This window comes from Diadema antillarum, unplaced genomic scaffold (assembly GCF_040938485.1).
Source record: "Diadema antillarum isolate AM-2024a unplaced genomic scaffold, OU_Dant_1.0 seq00000041_RagTag, whole genome shotgun sequence".
Classification (NCBI taxonomy): Eukaryota; Metazoa; Echinodermata; class Echinoidea; order Diadematoida; family Diadematidae; genus Diadema; species Diadema antillarum.
In genome coordinates, this window is record NW_027271153.1 from 1068266 (window position 1) to 1089363 (window position 21098).

General features: G+C 39.8%; 1 protein-coding gene across 1 annotated transcript; it reads right to left on the reverse strand.

The window, feature by feature from the left end:
• Positions 1-2789: 2789 nt before the first annotated feature.
• Positions 2790-19189, reverse strand: LOC139725426 (galactosylceramide sulfotransferase-like). The gene is made up of 2 exons (XM_071636500.1): positions 18958-19189; positions 2790-4467 (listed from the first exon to the last, which is right to left on the reverse strand). Exons 1-2 carry the CDS (start codon positions 19089-19091, stop codon positions 2997-2999), a joined length of 1605 nt encoding a protein of 534 aa, XP_071492601.1. The 5' UTR covers positions 19092-19189; the 3' UTR covers positions 2790-2996.
• Positions 19190-21098: the final 1909 nt, after the last annotated feature.

Sequence of the window (21098 nt, forward strand, 5' to 3'; positions counted from 1 at the left end):
GACGGACGCCGGACGAAGGGCGATCGCAATAGCTCACTTGAGCCTTTGGCTCAGGTGAGCTAAAAAGGGAAAAAAAGGGAAAAAAATGAGGTCCCTAAACATCTATACAGTTCCATTTCCATTGAGTATGCAAAAAGAACCGTTTGAATGACTTGTCCTACCAAACAAATTTGTACGAAAGGGTTTATCTTCTTGTGTCTTGGAGAATAACAATGAGTATTACTCAAAACATACCTGGAAGAGAATCACAAAGAACTTGCATCTTATAAGAGAATGTCACAAGCAAGACATGATTGCATAAATTACATCACAACCATCCATGTGACCCAGACAACTTTTCAGACATGACCTTTTAGCACTGACTGAGCTGATGACTCCTTGGCATTTACCTAGTCCCAACTCTTGTCAATAGCATTTATACAATCTTACATCAGGTGTTGTCTTTTTTTCCCCCCTGGTTTGTTTCATTGCTTGACGATTCCCCTACACTGCACATTATTGGGTAAACTGTGTTCTGTATTACTATCAAGAACAAACGTTCTTTGTGTGTCAGCATATTTAACTCTGGATTGAAAGCTGTTACAGTGCACTCCCGTTCCAAAGAACACGGTCACAACGAAATTCTTGTTACAATGAGGTTACTCTTCAGGTCTCAAACTTATCATCTACATGTACATACCTATCTTTATGTACTTTTAAATACTGTTCAGCTAAAATTAAATTCTGATTGTAGGGACAGAAAACTGCCGGTCCCAAAGGACTTCGTTAGAATGGGAGTACATGTAGTGCTGAAATAGCCAGCGTGATGAATCATACAACCTGTTTCTGCCCTGACGATGAAAAGACAGCAAAACTAGAACAGAACTGAAACCTCCCTCATGAAGCTTATTTTTAGGTTGCAATTTATAGTTTGGGAAAGGGAGGGGGGGGGGGGGGGGGGACACGCTGTATTGTTCTGTGATATATACTGAACCAATACCTTTAATACAGCACCAAGAGCTTCTGTCGTGTGTTACAGCATGGAAAAAAAAGAAGAAGAAGACCCTTGGATCTGATATCATACGTATACTGGTAGGATATCCTTGCCACTTGACTTCTCTCTTTTTTGTCCATTATTGAGGGCCAATATAGCATAGTTTAAAATTCAATATTACCAAAGCTGCTCATGCTTCCCCTTTGTACCATGCAACAGTGTGCTTTTTGGTTGGAATAATACAAAGGCAAGGAATGGGCATGGCTAACATCTAGGCACAGAGGGGTTTCACACATAAATAAGAAAACTTGTCTGCAATCATATTTCTTTAAACACGTTTCTAAATGTGCTTTAGAGTTACAGAGTGCTCAGTAACTGAAACAGTCCCTCAAATGTTTACTGCAAACAACATCTTGTAGTATGGTGATGTCACAACCTATGTGAATGCCTATGTAACACAAAACTCTTATGTAAGAGTATGCTCTTCATGCATGCAACATGGCAGAAGTTAATACAAAGTCAAGCTAAGCTCTATCTCTTTACTTTTTTTATAGTATGTAAAACCTGCCAGTGTGCCATCCATAATTAATCAAGCAAAACTTCAATAAAAATCACCTCTGAGCCAAAAACTACCTTAAGATGATTTGAGAAGAGCATTCAGGAGTTATGTGAGTCAAAGTTTGTTTTCAGACTTATCACTATATAGTATGATAATAATAACCTTAAAACATGGTGAGCCACAAGGTGCAGTTATATTTTCACAAATTTTGCAAATTGACTGATACTTGTACACTCGACGACTCACGAAAATGGTGCCTCCTGTAACACAAATGCCCTGTATATATGGACACCAATGTGGGATTCAATTAACTTTTTATTTTTTTCCAGTAAGGGGATGCTACTAATATTTCATTCAATCACTGTGATCTTTAATTGCAAAATACAACCATTCATGTACATGTCTCGCCCGTCCCATTTCGTGAAATATATACTTTCGCGAAATATATACAATACACTGTAAAATTGATGCTCTGATAAGTGGACTGTAATTTCCAGCCATCTTGTGTTACAAACACCATTCCTCTGCCTCTTATAGTGTCCACATTACATAAACACAAAATAAGTAGTATAATAAAATAAATACTAGTTCTATGCAAAATAAACATTATTATTTACAAGACATAAAAAGTGTTTAATGTAAATATCATTGATGCACACATAAGCGTACTCTGTAGGAATCAGTATGTCCTGCTGTCAAGCTGAGCTATGAAGGCAATGGATACCAGTACCCACAACTCTTGTCTTTCCCTTCTTCTGCTGTTTAATAGTTCTTCACAGACGTATGCAACAACCACTGAGGCTTCAGAGCCACTCGGAATGTCCAAAAAGAACTCCATATCAAGCAGTCTATTGGTGGTTGGGAAAAGTGGCCAAGAATGTTGGACGCACACCACAAATATACACTGTAATATGACCACATTTACAAATAATCCGGTCATCATTCACCTCATCCTACTCTGTATCCCCTCTATGGGTTAAAAGCTACTCACGATCAGATGCAGGTTTTGATTTCAGCACTGCAAAATAATGCGAAAGTGGGTAACCCGTTGCTCAGGAAATTCCTTCTTCTCCAGTATCACACGATTGCAAAAGCACTAGCTTCCTTCGACATGTACCTTTTCTCACAGACTGCTACAATAGCCGTGGTTTTCTGGCTCGCTTAGATGATAGCGCGGCCAGTTGTTGGCAAATCACTGGCTCAAATGGCAAAAAGAATGATGATGTTTCCTGACTGAAACATACTAATTGCATCAAACCACTTTTTTTTTTCTTTTTCTTTTTAAGGAACACATCTGGGTGCACTGAAGAGGATGTAGGCAACATCCCTCTTGTCATATACCTGCTTGGCTGTATGTACTGGTATATATATATATGTAAATGGGCCATCTCCATCTGTATTTCAGGTTGGGGACATATTAACCATTCCACCACTCACTTTGGCACTACAAGCACGCCCGGTGTCTCACCAGTTTCTTCCCAACCCACTCGGCGCTGGAGGTTTCTTAATCTGTCTGACCTTACTGGCAAGACCGATTCCTGGGAACTGTTTAATCTTCAGCTCCATTGTGTACTGTATTTCAGGTTTCACCAGCATCTCGCAATGTTTGTTCCCCCTTGCTTCCGATTTTAAGACAAAAGCGTTGATGTTCACGCCCGGTGGTTGCCACACTTTAAAGTCGCCCTGGTCTCTCGATGCTGTGTTTGTAGCAACGCACCTTTTAAACATGTCTTTAGTCTTGCGCTCCAGGACAACCTTGTCCTTTTTCATTCTGTCGTGCCCGTACCGCTCGATTTTCTCCCACAAGGTTTTATTGAAGAAACTGTACAGAAGCATGTCCCCCGAGTTCCAATCCTGGATTTTGGAGCGCATGTCCAAATCAACGCTCTGCACGGAATCCACGTTTCTGGCATTTTGCCTGAACACAACAACATCACGCATCTCCCAGCACAGGAGCTCTTTCAACAGGATTAGGGATTCCTCGAAATACTCTGCAATCATAACCAAATCAAACTGCTGATTAATCATGGATATTGCCCGGTTGATGAATTCAAAGTCGTCAAATTCCTTCTGAGGAACACCAAAGTCATACAGCATACCGTTTCGCGCGTGCACGCCATTGCTGAACTCGTCAAAGTACTTCCTAGGGTCGTCAAGAAATCTCTTCATGGCATCTTTTTCGCCTGCCATCTTCATGCGCATGTCCAGCTTGAAGTAGGTGAAGGCGCTCTCGAAGACTTTGACGGGATCACGCAGGATGCTGATGTAGACTGAATTCGGTGGCATCACCTCCCGCACTTCATTGCTGAATCTGGCGTGATGACAGAAGATATTATAAACTCCACCTGGAAGCTTGAGCATGTGCTTCTGCTCAAAGAAGCTGGGGTACCCAAGGTGGTGGCCATGGGTGGGCAGGACAAATTTTAGCATGTTTTGGTCGCCATATCGCAGGAAGATGTTCTGGACAGTGCTGCTGCCGGTCTTGTGGACTTTCAAGAAAGTGATGTTGGTCTTTGGTGTGCATTTCTCTGAAGACAGACTTCGCTGGGGAGCATGGATGTCGTCCTTGCGCACATTCTGATTCCAATCAAACCTTGCGATTGGGTCACCTTCGGGAGCAGTGAGGCTCTTCCGCTTTGAGGACGTCTTCGATTTACGCTTTGACTTGCGTTTCGGTTTCTCCCGCATGGGGTGATCTTGCAGGCCAGTGTCCGGCCGGGGCAATGTGTCATCCATTCTCTCTCTCTGCCTCGCTCTCGCCTTGCCATCGAAAGACACCTTGTCACTCTCCTCCTCATTGTCTTCTCCGTTATCTAGTTTTCTGTCTGGTACCTGAACCCAAGGGATGTTGTTTTTCTTGGCATTGTCAAAGAAGTCATTGCCGCCTCGGTGGTAGATGTGGTCTTGTCTTCCGTCTTGCCTGTCAGCAAGTTTCCTGCAAAGATCAAGTATGAGTAGAATCGTGACAATTAAACTGGAAAGTAAAGATCTATATGGTAAGACACACGATGAACAAGAAAGAGGAGAATGGATAAGAAGCTCAAATTTAAAATTCACTTGAGATCAAACATCCATGTTTCATCCTTCTTGCAATTACCCATCCTTTACTGAGTAGAAAAACTGTACAAAATCACTAGGTGGCACATTCTGTGGGCTGCAGTTGCTTAAAGGAATTATCAGGGGCTTGTGTCTCATTCCAATTTTTACTTGTACGAGACCCTTTACTTCTAAGCCTCTTTTCTCAGTACACACTTTCTCAGAATGTGTGCTTTGTTCCCAATATATGTTAGGAGAGTCCATTTGAATTGAGTTACAATACATCATTTTAAAGATTAAAGACTGCTCTTTCAGAATCTGCCTTTAACTCAAAATCCATTTCTGGTTACATTTTTTTTTTCCTTTTTTGTTTTATGATGCAGGGTCAAATATGTGTTATGCTGAATATTAGATAGGCGCAACAAAACAATCCTATGTATTTAGTAGCACACACAAAGATTTTTTATTACTATAAAAGTGTATTAATACCAATATTTGTATTTTGGCAAACATCCAGAGAACACTGCTCCACACGAAAGCAAAATAAATCAATCAACATCTGAAATTAAAAACATCCTACACAATTTCTAAACAAGGAAGGAATGGAGGGATCATTCTCAAGATTGGGGGAGGGGGATGCAGTGTATTCTCTTGGGTGATTTGCTCAAGCTACATTTTGGTAATACCCAGAACACAAACTTCCTGACAGTCTGGGTCTCCTGATTTCCAACACATCATTGTCACCGTGACATTTCAGTTGTTTTACGTCAGAGAAACACCAGCACATCTGTGTGGACACACACAATCACACACAAACGCATGTATACACACATGCACACACATAAGTACGTGTGTGGCTAGGTACTGTAGTTGATTTAGTTTTGCCTTGTCTTGTCCTATTGGGGGTATTTGATGCACAGAAGATGACAGAGGAACCTACATCAAACAACAGCAGACAGGGACAAAAACAACAACAAAACCTCTTCCGCTCAAACCTGCCCTCCTCCCCCCCCCCCCTTTCTTGCAAGTCTGCATGTCTACCACATGTACACATGTACATTGTATGCTGGTACATGATCAATTGCCAGATTCTAAGCGTAATATCTGATGCCAACTGCTTGTAATGCTAAATGCTGTGTGAACATGAAACTTTCAGGGAATAATTCAGGAAGACTCACACCAAAATTAATTGAGAATGAGAAACAAATGATTTAGTGCATTGGCACAAGGGAACACTGCCATGTTTATAGACAGAATATGTTACTTATACAGCTGTATGCAATGTTTAAAAGTCAAAATAGCACAAATTTTCTACAGAAAGTAATTTTTTGTTATCTCTTTTTTCAAAAGACAATCAGTTCTACTTTCAATGTATAGGAAACCTGTAAAATTAAGTTGAATATGTATTTCCATTTCCCAACACCCAAACTTACCATCTTTTCAGCCAAAAGAGGCCACAAGAAAAACAATTCAAACTTCTAAGAAAAAACATATTTCAAGCCTGACTAGTTTGGTTTCATACAATAAAATCTACATAAGGAAATTGTCAAATTTGTTATTTTCCAAGGACCACCCCATTGAATATTAACTTACATACAATAGCATTTCAAACATATGAACAAGTTAACTTCATGAATTAAAAATAAACTGTTAAGACAATTTTCTCTACTGCACCAAAAATATTTTGAGGAAACAATGCATATTAGAAGGGATCATGTGGATTACCCTGTGGTGTAACTAAAGTATTCTCTACCTGCCCCACCCATCAATTCTATCATTTCATATTTCCCCTCATATTAATGAGTAATTGAAACAAACTTTGAGTTTAAGATATAATTTCCAGGTGCATTTTCAATCTTAAAGCTGTATTAACTAACTATAACATCAGTAATTAACAAGGAAAAGTAGAAATTACGCGGTGCGTAACATATGTCCCCGCCGGAAGTAGCATTTTGTAACAAAATGTGCAATATAGGTAAAAAATCAAGGTCAAAGGTCAAAGAAGTCAAAGGTCAAAATTCTGTGTAGAAGTTTTGAAGCCCTCACCTAGTGCCATCACATAAAGCAAATGGAATCGAAATTGGGTTAGAAATGGCGAAGGAGTAGCATTTTGTAGCCAATGTACAATATAGGTCAAAAATCAAGGTCAAAGGTCAAAGAAGAGAAAGGTCAAAATTCTGTGTAGAAGTTTTGAAGCCCTCACCTAGTGCTATCACATAAAGCAAACGGAATCGAAATCGGGTTAGAAATGGCGCAGGAGTAGCATTCTGTAGCAAAATGCACAAAATAGGTCAAAAATCAAGGTCAAAGGTCAAAGAAGTCAAAGGTCAAAATTCTGTGTAGAAGTTTTGAAGCCCTCAACTAGTGCCATCATATAAAGCAAACGGAATCGAAATCGGGTTAAAAATGGCGAAGGAGTAGCATTTCGTAGCAAAATGTACAATATAGGTCAAAAATCAAGGTCAAAGGTCAAAGAAGTCAAAGGTCAAAATTCTGTGTAGAAGTTTTGAAGCCCTCACCTAGTGCCATCACATAAAGCAAACGGAATCGAAATCGGGTTAGAAATGGCGAAGGAGTAGCATTTTGTAGCAAAATGTACAATATAGGTCAAAAAATCAAGGTCAAAGGTCAAAGAAGTCAAAGGTCAAAATTCTGTGTAGAAGTTTTGAAGCCCTCACCTAGTGCCATCACATAAAGCAAACGGAATCGAAATCGGGTTAGAAATGGCGAAGGAGTAGCATTTTGTAGCAAAATGTACAATATAGGTCAAAAAATCAAGGTCAAAGGTCAAAGAAGTCAAAGGTCAAAATTCTGTGTAGAAGTTTTGAAGCCCTCACCTAGTGCCATCACATAAAGCAAACGGAATCGAAATCGGGTTAGAAATGGCGAAGGAGTAGCATTTTGTAGCAAAATGTACAATATAGGTCAAAGGTCAAGGTCAAAGGTCACGACTGAAATTCTGTGTAGAAGTTTCAAAGCTCCCATGTAGTGCTATCATATAAAGCAAACAGAATCAAAATTGGCTCATAAATGACAGAGAAGTAGCAAATTGAAGATTTTGATCACACACGGACGCACACACGGACACACGGACACACGGACACACGGACGGACGGACAGACGGACGGACGGACACACGGACACACACACGTACGGAGCCCGTTTCATAGTCCCCTGCTCGAACTCGTTCGGCGGGGACAATAAGTCTACAATCTTTGATATGCCACAGTGGAGATTTCTAGTCCGAGAAGTCTAATAATCCTGTTTAAACACTGAGGGGTTTTCACATTCACCAAATCTAAAAGCTGCACTTGATCAGATAATCCCAAATCACTGAGCCATTCTACGAAGAGCTCCAAAGTGTCTGATTTCAAGATATGACTGACTAGTACAGCCAGGCTTGACTCATTTCCCCTGCTGAAAGGCCCTGTTTGGCTGGAGATAGGGATGGCAGCACCGACGCAGACAGCAAAGCCAAGCATCAACACCTACGTTCTAGCAATGGCACGGAAGGATTGAGTTTAAACACCTTTCTTTTAATAGCCTTCAAGGGACATCAGTCAGTGAATGTCCATTCTACTACCCTTCAAATACTACAATGTACAAATAACAGATGGTATAGAATCACTTTTTTAGCTCTAACTACAATACATCTTCTGTCTTCTATTCTTGTCATTCAAAGTGGACAATTTTTCCTCCCTGTTGGCGTATCATACTTTACGATCCACACTGTATTATGTCCTGAATTTCTTTAAAATTAATAACAATATACAGGATTTGTATAATGTATACTTTGTATTTTGCTTCAACCTTTTGTTGGATGGTAATTGAATTGAAGCTGAATTGTAGACACAAATATTTTCAAAAGCAAAGAGAAGAAATGTGTTCTGCAGGAATTATAAGTAGACCATTTTTTTTTCTGTGATATTTTATAAGTGTAATCCAAATAATACTGGTTTATCAAAATAAAACGAAAATAAAATGATAGAATACAAGATCTTTTCTACCACATACAATTGTTTATTCATGCATAAACACAATTTCAAAATGTTATATTCCGTATTCCAATGACCTTCATGAATAAGAAACACCCAAAGATAAAAGGGGTTACTTTGCTGAAAACAAAGGCCTCTGAAACTGGTCATGAAACAAGCTCTTGCAGCTTTAACATCAATGTCACTAACATAAAGCACATGCCAGCCCTAGTAACAATGGGCAAATAATCATTCTGGCACGGTAAGGAAGTGACATCAAATTCCCTGCAGCATGTCCAACCACTTTCTTGCAAAACAAAGCAAAAACAAAAACAAAACAAAATGCAACAATATCCTCCTTTGCTGAGAGGAAACTACATGTACTGCCAGCAGAGGTACCGACTACAGTAGGCCTTCCCCATACATACCGCACACAAACTGGTGCATTTTAAAAGAGCACTCCTGACGTGCTCTAAACTCTTGCTTCTGAGGTTGATAGCTCCTACAATACCCCTTCTTGGCAAACAATGCCTAGTACTGTATGTTGAAATGACAACTGCAAAAAAGTTTTACCTCATACATTGTATTCTAGTGTTTAAGGAGAAGTTGCGAGGCAACGACATCTACTTGTAACTCAAAGAAAGTGCATACAAATATATCCAAAGTGCTGATTTCTGAAATTCCCCGGGTGTTTTGTCCATTATTTTGTCAATGTGTAGTACACACAGTGTAAACACTCCCTCTTCACTTGGCAGTGAAAAAATGCTGGATTATTGCCACTGTCAAAGTTCACACAGCAGTTGGGTGTGAGGGTTGGATCAAGATCTAAACGTCAATTTTGGATAACGATCCACATCTAACTAATTTGTCATGCGAATGCCTGTCAAGTAAAAAAAAATCATGACCCAAATTGTGATTTGGATTGCAATCAAAATCTTCCTACCCGTGCTATTTTTCCCAAATAATCACGATGATTGCTACACCTTGTGTTCCATCAGAACGATGATTTTGTACAAGAAAGACCACTAATAATCTATAATGAATTTAATGTTCATATTTCAACATCTTATGTACACTGTACGTGTAATCACGCACAAAAGGCCTTGAGGCCATGACATACTACGCCGCATATCATATTTGATGCAATCACATGATACAATACAGAAGTCATCTATGCTTGTGCATAAACATCGTTGTACAACCTGAATGCACTTTCAGGTTGCCATACATGGGTGCAATCGTACATCATATTTGAGATGGTTTTAATAACACATACAAACAAATGGCATATATGATATGCCTGTGGACTGAAACTTACAATATTATACAGTTGCATGCAAACCCCAAAGATTCTATGCAGAATGCAAGTACATGTACCGGGTAATCAGTAGATAAGTGACTGTGCACTGTAGTCAAAGGTAAGGACTGACCATGGAATTCAATTCTGCATGTGTGTGTACAGCTGTATACTGTGTAAATCACTTCAGTGCACGTGCAACAGTAATCAACACAATCATCTAGCACAAGTTGAGTATCATGTATAATCATCGCACATTCTGCGTGCACACCTCAAATGATTTTGACGCAGATAACCTTTACAAATTCATGTAGATGCTTCAACTCAGCTTGAAAAAAGAGAGTAGTTGAAGGAAAGAAGGTGTTTATATTGCCAGCAGGCAGAGAAAAAGAGTGTGGGTGGGGGGGGGGGGGGTGGGAGAACAGAGGGATGAAAATTAAATTACCACTAATACTGTAATAGGCAGAAGAGCAGCCACAGAATGAAGGGGGAGGAAATAGTTTATAATTCAAGCTGATAACCACCAGCTTTACTCACACAAGTCATCCACATTTTAACACGCTTGATGGAGGCTGTATTTTTTTTTTTCTTTTTGGCACTGTCAAATTCATGCATACTGAGCGCACTGTGTATGCTGCTTTAGAAAGGTTCAAGAAAATTATTTCAACACCACTTCTCATGTACTTATAATGCTAATTTTGATACGTGGATATCGACAATAATAATAATGATAATGATGATAAGAGTACAAGAATGATGACGACATATAGGTAAAAGCATGGTTGTACTCATTACAAATCCCAACTTCACTCCCACCTCTGCAGCAGGAACATTAACGTTAAAAATGCACATTGGGCCAGGCATCATATGTATTCATGTTCTATTCCAAGTAGAGAAGCACTCAGATATCTGACAAAACGTCTTCTTCTTTTTTTCATTGAAGAAGATATTCTTTTATGTCAAATCAACCCACGATGGTTTTGTAATAAAAAAACACACACACACAAATACATGAACCAATCTAACAACTTATGGGAGAATGTCTCCAGTAGCTTACTTTTTCATGGAAAGGCTATGCATCAGAAAATCATCCCGGACAGATGAGCAGCCTACATTCTACAGAGTATACAGTCAACCTTGCTCAAGTTGACCTTGCGCAAGTCGAATAAACGCCTAAGTTGAATAATCGCCCAAGTCGAAGGTCTTTTCAATTCCTCTTCTCTTTATATTCTATTGATTTTAATCCCTCATAAGTCAAATTTCCTCTAAGTCGAAGCTACAATTTCAAGTCGAAGCTACAATTTCTTCAGTCAGAATAGATTCCTTTGCCCGAAGCTACAATTTCTTCAGTCCAAACAGATTCAACTTAGACAAGGTTAACTGTATATCTTGCATCTCTCCCTCTTTATCCAAATGTACTCATGCTATTTCAGCATTGAGGAAAAAAACAACAACATACAAATGCGAAATAAAGAGAAAGAGAGTGAGAGGAGAAAGAGATAATTGCTGTACCTCCTCTACGGTACCGTACACAACAAACACAGACAACAAACATTACATAACAGAGAAAATACAGTATCAATATCTTGAATCACAGCTGTATTTTAGTACACTGACCACACCAACAGTACAGTCACTAATTGTAAGAAGTACATGTACTCAGAGAATACAACTTTGTACAGGTCAGAATCTAAGCTTGGCACTCAATTTACACACTGTGGTGTAGTGTAAAGCCACACCATAAAGCGATGCTGGGATATTTAGAGCAACTCGAGATAAGATCGGAAAGGAAAATCCTCTCCCACTTTAGTTTCACTCTCTGGACTTCTATCCAGCGAGGGTGACCTCTTGACACAGTTTGTCTTCTCTGGTGGGAAAAGAGTAAGGCTGTGCTCTGAAATTATTCTTTGTTTATCTATTTTTAAGTCCCACCCCCTCCCCCCAAGCTTCTAGTCACTTCCTATCATCCTCGCTTCATAAACTTTTACAGATAATATTAAGTTTTGGTACCTCAAAAGTTTCCCTGAATTTCCTTGTCTTAGTTTGCGTTTCAGGTTAAAGTACCTTTCATATAACTAACACTGTATTAAAGACTTACTTACATTATCTTTAAAGGTATGGAGCCCCTAACAAGAGCATACTAGTACACATGTACTTTGAATCATGTGTTCATGTTCTGCAGCATGAAAGCGTGAATTGACATTTCAGTGGCTTATCCAGTGATGCCAACTTTGATAACAGCATCGTAGTACTTTGACAGATGATATGCCATATTTCTAGTAGAAAGACACTATTTTTACTCTCCTGCCATAGACACGAATAGCAGTACAATTTGGCAAAAAGAAGTATTTTCCATGAAACATGTACAGTAGGCATGGTTTTTGGCAAAAACAGTACAAAATACTGGGAAAATAAACAGTTGGCATACAGCTGAACAGACAAGTTATCATTCAACATTTATATATTTATATTTATTTATTCATTTTTTTGGTTTCACACATTTCATGAAACACAGTAAAGCAATCTTGCAATTGAAGAACATATTTTGCAATGAAATGTACAGATTTTTAGTATGTACTAAGAAAATGATATGCTGCACACATCCCTATTCACTCACATGTATACGTGTGTACTGGTACTGGTACAGTTTGTAGCACTCATAATAATACCCAGTTCCTTTTCACTTTACCATGATAAGGAAGTGTTTGGTACAAGTGACCTGTGTTGGCTAAATCTGACAATTAGTATCTCAGCTTATTGCATCCTGTATTACAAAGTTAGAAGAAAAGGGGAAGTTTTGGGGTATCGGTATGTTATGGGATTTGGATGGTGATAGGGGTTTCTCTGTACTACTACTAGAAGCCTCTAGATGTATGTTGGACTGCATTGGCTGATGCAATGAAAGTCTGTATGACAACCACATGTAATCACATACTGAAATTCACATTTCTATATCAATAAGAACAATATTTTGCATTAGTACACTTGCAACTATGGATTTACAATGTATGAAAGTGGCCTGTATGCTCGTGCTCATGTTTCTAGTGTTTGTTTTGACCCATGTCATTTTGATGTGACATGATTGGTCTTGGTTCAACTCTACAATGATATACATAATTGTACATAATATATGAAGTTCGAAGTACAAAGTACTGTACAATGCCCTTTATCATAAAATCATAGAAGGGGATAAGCCTATTACATACAGTGTACGCACTGTATGATGACTGACCAGTTTAATTCTGAAGTGAAAACATGCAAAACTTTGGAATACTAGAGCCTGTTATACATGCATGCAATTGTAATAAGACTTCAAATATTTAATAGTAAATTATGCTTGTTTGTTGTTACTCTATTTCAGGCCAGAGTGGACATAATTTTTATTCACATGTGAACTGCAGTATAAAGCAGGCAAAACAAAAAATGGTATAAAGCTGATTTCCAGCAGATTACACTACATTGTATGTGCACCAAATTTTGTATGATACATTCCTGATCTCAATATTGTGATGAGATTTATGTACACTGTACCAATTGTACCACCTGTCCACAGTGAACAAAAGTCTTATAAATGCAGTTTAATAATATCCATTACACAAAATTGTAATCTATCCCCTTGGGTCCTACACAATGTTTATATAATGAATCATATTTTGACAATGATTGCTGATGACACCTGTTATTTCTGCCTCAGCTCATGACATGAGTCAAACAGTAATAGCGCTGCAGACTTTGGCATACAATGTGCAATGGCCTTTTAAGGTGTTGGATCATTGTCTCATTGTTGCTCTGTCTTCTTCTTTGAACCTGCTGAACATACCTGTAGTCAACCCTGTCTTAGTTGAATCTACTTTGACTGAAGAAAGCTTCAACTTAAGAGAAAATTTGACTTAGGAGCGATTAAAATACATTGTATAAAGAGAAGAGGATCTGAAAAGGCCTTTGACTTAAAGGCAATTAAGCCCTTTTTACACTTGTGTTTCTTAACCCCGTACTTTTTCTGACCCAGGACTATCGTTAGTCCCGTACCAATTTTTTCAGCTTTTTACACTCACCAATAAGTCCCGTACTAAGCTCTTGTCCGGGTCTAAGGAGAAAATTGATCTTTTTACACTCGTATTTCTTAGTCCCGTACTTTCCAAACCACATGAATATCCATGATTATGCTGTGCACTGTACACGTACACGCACACACCGGCAGCACTTAATTCTGATTGGTCAGTGGGGGTCAGACTTCGTCTCCGTCGCTTAGCCCCGGATTATATTTTCGTTCTGTTTACACTCGCTTGCTTGGCACCGCAATTGCGGTGCTAACCCTGCTATTTTGCGGGGCCAGATAGTACGGGACTATCGGTGGGGCTAGCCCACTTTGGCAAAACCAAGTGTAGACAGAAAGTGGGTTAAGGAAAGTCTGGTACCAACGGTGGGGCTAAGGCCTAAGTTCTAGTACTTGTAATTTTAGATTAATCCGTATTTCCTTGCCCATAGATTTCAGAGCAAAATATTACAGAAAAACACTGAACAAGAAAGTTATTAAGAAAGCCATGAAATTTCCAGTGTCATTATATCGATGTCAATATAATGATGCTCTTTTTTCAAATAAATGGGAGTCATTTCTAGATATTTCAAGTTGGATGGAAAGGGAGCAACAGGGACAGGTTGAGGCATTCATTAAATACTCTCAAGAGTAGAATCTAGAGGATAGGAACAGGTTATTACCTGGAATAAAGAGATGTTATAGAGCAACATCAATTGTCACTTAATCTAGACATAAACGGTCAACAAGCCTCAAGAAGGGAAGCACCTTGTATACAAAATTTGGACATCCAACTCTTAGCAACAAGCTTACAAAACAACTCTTAGCAACAAGCTTACAAAGAAGAAGTGATTATCATGTCTTACAAAGATCTGTGGGGGACTCAATGATTATTGCAATCCATGATAACACCGGTGGTAGACCATGCACCACTCTCAAAATAATCAATTCTATGTATGGTCAGTCAGAATTCTAAATACAGAGGTAGACATATATTGTACATTGTGAACTTGAAAGCTCGAGTAAAGAAGGCCAGTTCCACTTACTAGTATCAGGTACAAATCTGTCATGTGTGGATTGTACATGAGGTCAAGTGCATCCTAGGGCAGAACTGGGCCACAATTTCTCTGGACTGTTTTCAATTGTCAAATATTAAACTAAATTTTGGCATATATCCAGTGCTATGCAGGAATTCATTGAAAACAGACAGAGGAAAATGAAAGTGTGCATTTCTACATAAAATTTGAAATGCATCATTTGTACAATCCTCATAATAATTGTCTAGCCTGACCAGATGCCATGCTGTGCACAGCATCTGACAGGTAATCTATGTAACACTTTCATAGAGACACCCCTCGTAAGTAGAGCTCTACAAAACATTAAAAATTTTGTACATTCTACCTTTATAAATTTTACATTTTAGTCACATGAAAGTAATGGCTTGGACTTACAAATTTGGTAAACTACAATCCACAGCGAGTCATCATGCATGCTACATTATGTATGTCCACGTGACAAAATTTGCATTTCTGACTGCAAAACTTTTCTATCGCTGCACTCATTCAAAATGTTTTTCAGCGAGCGAGGCGTGTAGGTCACCTTCAATCGTCTGCAACAGCATTTGCTTCCATGTGCACGCTGTTTGTGGCTACCACCGCATGGCTGACAACATGACCAAATAAAGTGCAGCGATGACAATCTTTTGGAGACTTTCTCACGCAGCCATTAAACATAGAAAATAAACTAAGGGAAAGACTAGACTTCTTATGTGTATACATGTTCCCCACTAGTTTTGCCATATCGGTACCACTTTACACTAGCCATCCTTGTTAGCTTAAATGCATGGATGCACACACTTACAGTCCCACATGTATTACTAATATAGGCACGTGGTGGGGAATGAGTGGGGGAGGGGGGCATAGGAAGTCTTGCCAAAATATGTGACAAAGGACTTAATAAATTTGATGATGATTAGTTCCTAAAGAAATCATGACTCAGAATCTACAATAATTCTATATTGATCTTAACTTTAAGTGACTTTGTAGTTAACTTCTTTGTGAAAAATTCCACTGGCAAACAGCAATTGTTTTTTATAATTAAAAAAAAACCTGCACCTCGAGTGTTGACAGTTACCAAACTGCTGTAAAAACTTCATTGGATCACTCTGCAACAGCGCAGAAAAAATGACAGGCTAACGTACAGTGTACAAAATATTCTTGCACATCTTTCGACACAGGACTAAACTATCAAACAGGTTACCTAGTTGAGAGAGCCACCCAATCGCATTCCTATCAGATACCATACTCCAGAACTGAATCGCATCTTCATTCGTTCTATCAAATGACAAAGAACTGTAAGGAGCTTGAATTCCCTGTCGGCCCTCCTTGGAAATTGTAGCAGAGCACCATCTGTGGGAAAATTTCGTAATTGACTGACAGTTGATAAAAGCGGCTAGGCTAGTCTTTGTTCTTCATATCTGCTAGACAGAAAAATCCGTCTGTCCGAAGGAGACTTATCATTTTTTGCCTTTATCGGCTCTCCTCCGTGAGGGGATTCCGTGAAGCCAGATGCAGTCTTCGCGGATCATATCCCTGACGACCAGATACAGACCGATGATCTTTCAGTCAACATATCTGCGATCTGCTACAGTGCTATCTATGATGTGCTTGTAAACATGTGTAGATTTAGGCCTAACTGTAAATAAACTGTAACATCAGTTACGGTATGGTCGCCACTGCGGTAAGGTCGCCAGACATTCACATCGCATGTATAAACGCGCGCCGCGATCGGAGATCAGGTTGGGCGACGAATTTTCATCACTCTCAAAATACATTCGTAATTCACCTTTTTCCTCCGTAAAAACACAAATAATTGTAATCAAAATATATTTTACCATATGTAACAGGTGATAAAACCATTTTTAATGCGAGGATGTTTCTGATTTAGAATGGATTTCAGGTGGCAGATTAAGGGAGATTTTCAAATGCGGTGACCGACAATGCCTCCTTCATTGAAGCGTATGTATAACACACACGCTAATAATATGTGGCAGGCTATGGGCGGCGAACTAATTCAGTGCCGATATTAGTTCGCCAGCCCGGACGTGCATAAAACTTACACACAAGTGGCGACCATACCGTAATTGACGCTAGGCCTAAATTATTACAATGAAAATAACACTCAAATGGACGTGAACTACGGTGAACACACACAGTTTGCAAGAATCTTCTTCAGCTAGAACTGAGGAGGAAGACTTAATAATAATAATAATAATAAGAAGAAGAAGAAGAACAGCAACAACAACAAAAAAAAAACTATGGAGTATGGTCAAGAATAACCGCACCAGCGACCCCAACCCGTACCGAGTCGGGTTAATTTACTGTTACTGATTAGAGCGCCGGGGTTAGGTCAAGAAACTCTAATCTAACGTTAGTCTACATGTTAGAGTTCTAACTCAGTCCGGGAAACCCGCTCATGAGGACCGCCCCCGCGTACGAGGATGGTCCCTCCTCATGAGGACCTCCCCCCGCCTCATGAGGCCCCCCGGGGAACGCCTCATGAGGCCCCCCATTCACTTCTTATTCATCTCACATCTGACGTATAAATTGTCGCAACTTTGCACGGTGATTTTTTGTTACACACACATGTCCACTATCCATGATGAAAAGAAGAAAAAATCCTGTCTGTTTTTTTTTTTTTAAATCGAGTTTTAATCACCCGATGCAGAGCGCCCATCAAAACACGGGCGCCAGCGCGTTCGCACAATGCAAGACTGCCGCACCTAGCGGCCTGATCCGACTAAATATTTTTGATGCTTTTTTCTGCGGCTCTCACCTCTCCGCGCACGAATCAGCCTCGTGAAGCTGAAGTCTGACATCTTTTTACACAAATTCGTAACGAGAAAAATTAAATCAGTACTAACCTGATCTTGTCCATATATTCCAAATTACTATTCCACACTGATAGAGTAGGTGGGTAGATGACATACTCCAGTTTGTTAGCAAAATAATCACTTTGTAGGTATGACGAGTTCACTTTCTTCGTCAATTCCGCCCACGATTCCGCCGTTTGGGCGCTTTTTCTGGAATCATCCCGTGACGCGACGTACGTCGCATCACATCACGCATCCAGCACATACTAAGTACCAGACTGGTATGTGCTGGATGCGTGATGTGATGCGACGTACGTCGCGTCGCGGGATGATTCCAGAGAAAGCGCCCAAACGGTAAGCGGGCGGCGGAATCGTGGGCGGAATTGACGAAGAAAGTGAACTCGTCATACCTACAAAGTGATTATTTTGCTAACAAACTGGAGTATGTCATCTACCCACCTACTCTATCAGTGTGGAATAGTAATTTGGAATATATGGACAAGATCAGGTTAGTACTGGTACTGATTTAATTTTTCTCGTTACGAATTTGTGTAAAAAGATGTCAGACTTCAACTTCACGAGGCTAATTCGTGCGCGGAGAGGTGAGAGCCGCAGAAAAAAGCATCGAATATATTTAGTCGGATCAGGCCGCTAGGTGCGGCAGTCTTGCATTGTGCGAACGCGCTGGCGCCCGTGTTTTGATGGGCGCTCTGCATCGGGTGATTAAAACTCGATTTAAAAAAAAAAAAACAGACAGGATTTTTTCTTCTTTTCATCATGGATAGTGACATGTGTGTGTAACAAAAAATCACCGTGCAAAGTTGCGACAATTTATACGTCAGATGTGAGATGAATAAGAAGTGAATGGGGGGCCTCATGAGGCGTTCCCCGGGGGGCCTCATGAGGCGGGGGGAGGTCCTCATGAGGAGGGACCATCCTCGTACGCGGGGGCGGTCCTCATGAGCGGGTTTCCCGGACTGAACTAACGGTTTTAATAATGGCCTTTAATAATCACAGCCACTGCCACTGCCCTGGACTAACTAAATACACAGCCCAGTCGCAGGAGCCTCAGGAAGCAGGTTTCAAGCTAGTAAGATCAAAAAGATCAGCACCAGAAGTCCAGAACACAGAACGAGTGGGACAGGACTATGAAGGATTGAGGCAGGGACGGATGGGTGCCGGGGGAGCCTGGAGTGTATCCCTGAACTTACCGATTCATCGCCGAGTCAGCATCTTCACGACCTGCTAGATGATGATCGTGTTTCAAGCCGGAATGGAGGTAAACGAAGCACAGCAGAATGACGGCAGATCCAAAGAGGAACAAGTAACGTAGTTTCGTCCTCATTTTTGCAAACTCATGCTCTCAACAGAGATAAAATTTTGAAAAGTAATTCAAGTCCTTTGAGTGTGTGAATACACGTCTTACAGAACGACCTGTCCTGAAAATCCTATCAATATCACCCAATTCACATCCCTTGCACAGGACTCCGATTACACGCCGCTAGCTGTGCTTGGCAGGGCAAGTATCGCCCGTGAATACACAGCTCAGTAAATGTACACTGTACTCTTGCTACACAGCTGGCGATGATCTGCTGAATCTCTCAGCTCCCACGTACGTACGCTGCGCTGGTGTTCTCGAGCTCTCACCACAGAACTCTGTGGCTCTCACCCCTCGCTATTACTGCGCGTCCGACGAGCTTGAGAGGGCGTTCTTTAACATTGAAACTCTGGCACTATCAACTTTTTTTTTCGGCAACCAAGGGTGGTATTCTGAGACCGTTTTATCTCTGTTGTAAGTCTGTTGTAACAAATCGGTATTCTGAACACCGTTTTATCTCTGTTGTAACTTCTGTTGTAACTTCTGTTGTAACTTGTGTTTTATCTTGCGCATTCTTTGCCTGCGCATACCATTGTCTTAGGGTATGCGCACGCGCGTAACAGTGGGCGCAAACCTGAACACCCATTAGATTACATGGTATTCTGAAAACTGTTTTATCTTCTGTTGTAAGTCATGCCCCGTGCAAATTCATGCTTCTGAGATAAAACAGGGTGGAAGGTGTTTTAACTGCGTTGTAACTTTCGTTTTAACTTATGGTAGATGGTGAGATAATTCATTAACTCAATATTGTGGTATGCGAGTTCAAAATAAAAAAAGATATACAAAAAAAAATAGAAACAATGTATGTACAGAAAGGCAAAAGATATAGCAGTTTGACAAAATGTAAACTCATTCCACAATACAAAATTTGGTAATGGTAACATATTGCAAGTACATACGCGTAGTATAATTATGCATATAGATAAAACACAAACAGAAAGGTTACCGGCACCGTCGGCAGTTTGTTTTAAGCACTATTCATTTCAAACATATCTTTCAAAATATTAAACATTCTTTTATATGATTTCACCATCTTCACCAATAAGAATTCATTATCAGTACCTTTGGGTGTTTGAAAAATATTTATTGCTGGGGATGGCGCGAATCTTGAGAAAAGTATTAGAAGTCTAAGGTTCCATGATGGAATTTGACGTGATATTGATCTGCATGAGATATCTTGTGAAGATTACGGTGACAACAACAACAACAACAATAATAATAACAATGATAATGACATGGCATTGCAAGGACACAACTTAATTTAGAAGCGTCTAGCTCCCCATAAACCATGAAATTTGCGTTCCTCTTATGAACGCCAGATATCTTATTTTTTTAAACAAAATTTCTAATAAAAAGACTCAATCTGAGATAGCTTTGCGAATCCCCTACCGCACCAACTACTGTATCCGTTAAAACCGGTAAGAAGGTATAATGATCAAGCTTCTGTTGTAACTTTATTTCATCTCTGGCTCTCTTTACCTGCGCATGCCATTGTCCTATTTGTGCGCACGCCAGGGAATGAGCGCTTGTTAAAACGCGCAGAGTTAAGCAAGGCGCATTTGCCCAAGGGAGCAATCTTATTGGTTGAAATGTCTTAGATGCTACTTCTAACAATATTTCCTATTGGATATGATTATTGCGATGGGCGTGGTTATCATGACTTACAACACCGTTAAAACAGTTTTCAGAATACCGATTTACAACTGTTTTAGTGGTGTTATAACTCACAGACTTACAACACAAGTTACAACACAAGTTACAACAGAGATAAAACGGTGTTCAGAATACCACCCCTGGCCTTCTGAGGTGTTATAGTGCTGCCTTCAAGGTTTGGTTGCTGAATAATGTTATAGAAAGCTCTTTGAAGTTCTGATTTGTTTGTAGCTATCTCTCCTTTCCCATATAATCGCTCAAGAAGAATGAATCTTCAATCTGAAAATTGTTTAATAATTGTTATTAGTTGAGGTTTTGATG

Excerpts from the sequence above, each read along its gene's own strand:
- LOC139725426 (XM_071636500.1), bottom strand. The coding sequence starts at position 19,091 with ATGAGGACGAAACTACGTTACTTGTTCCTCTTTGGATCTGCCGTCATT. Across the intron at positions 4,468-18,957 it reads GCTGACTCGGCGATGAATCG|GAAACTTGCTGACAGGCAAG; the intron begins GTAAGTTCAGGG and ends TGATCTTTGCAG.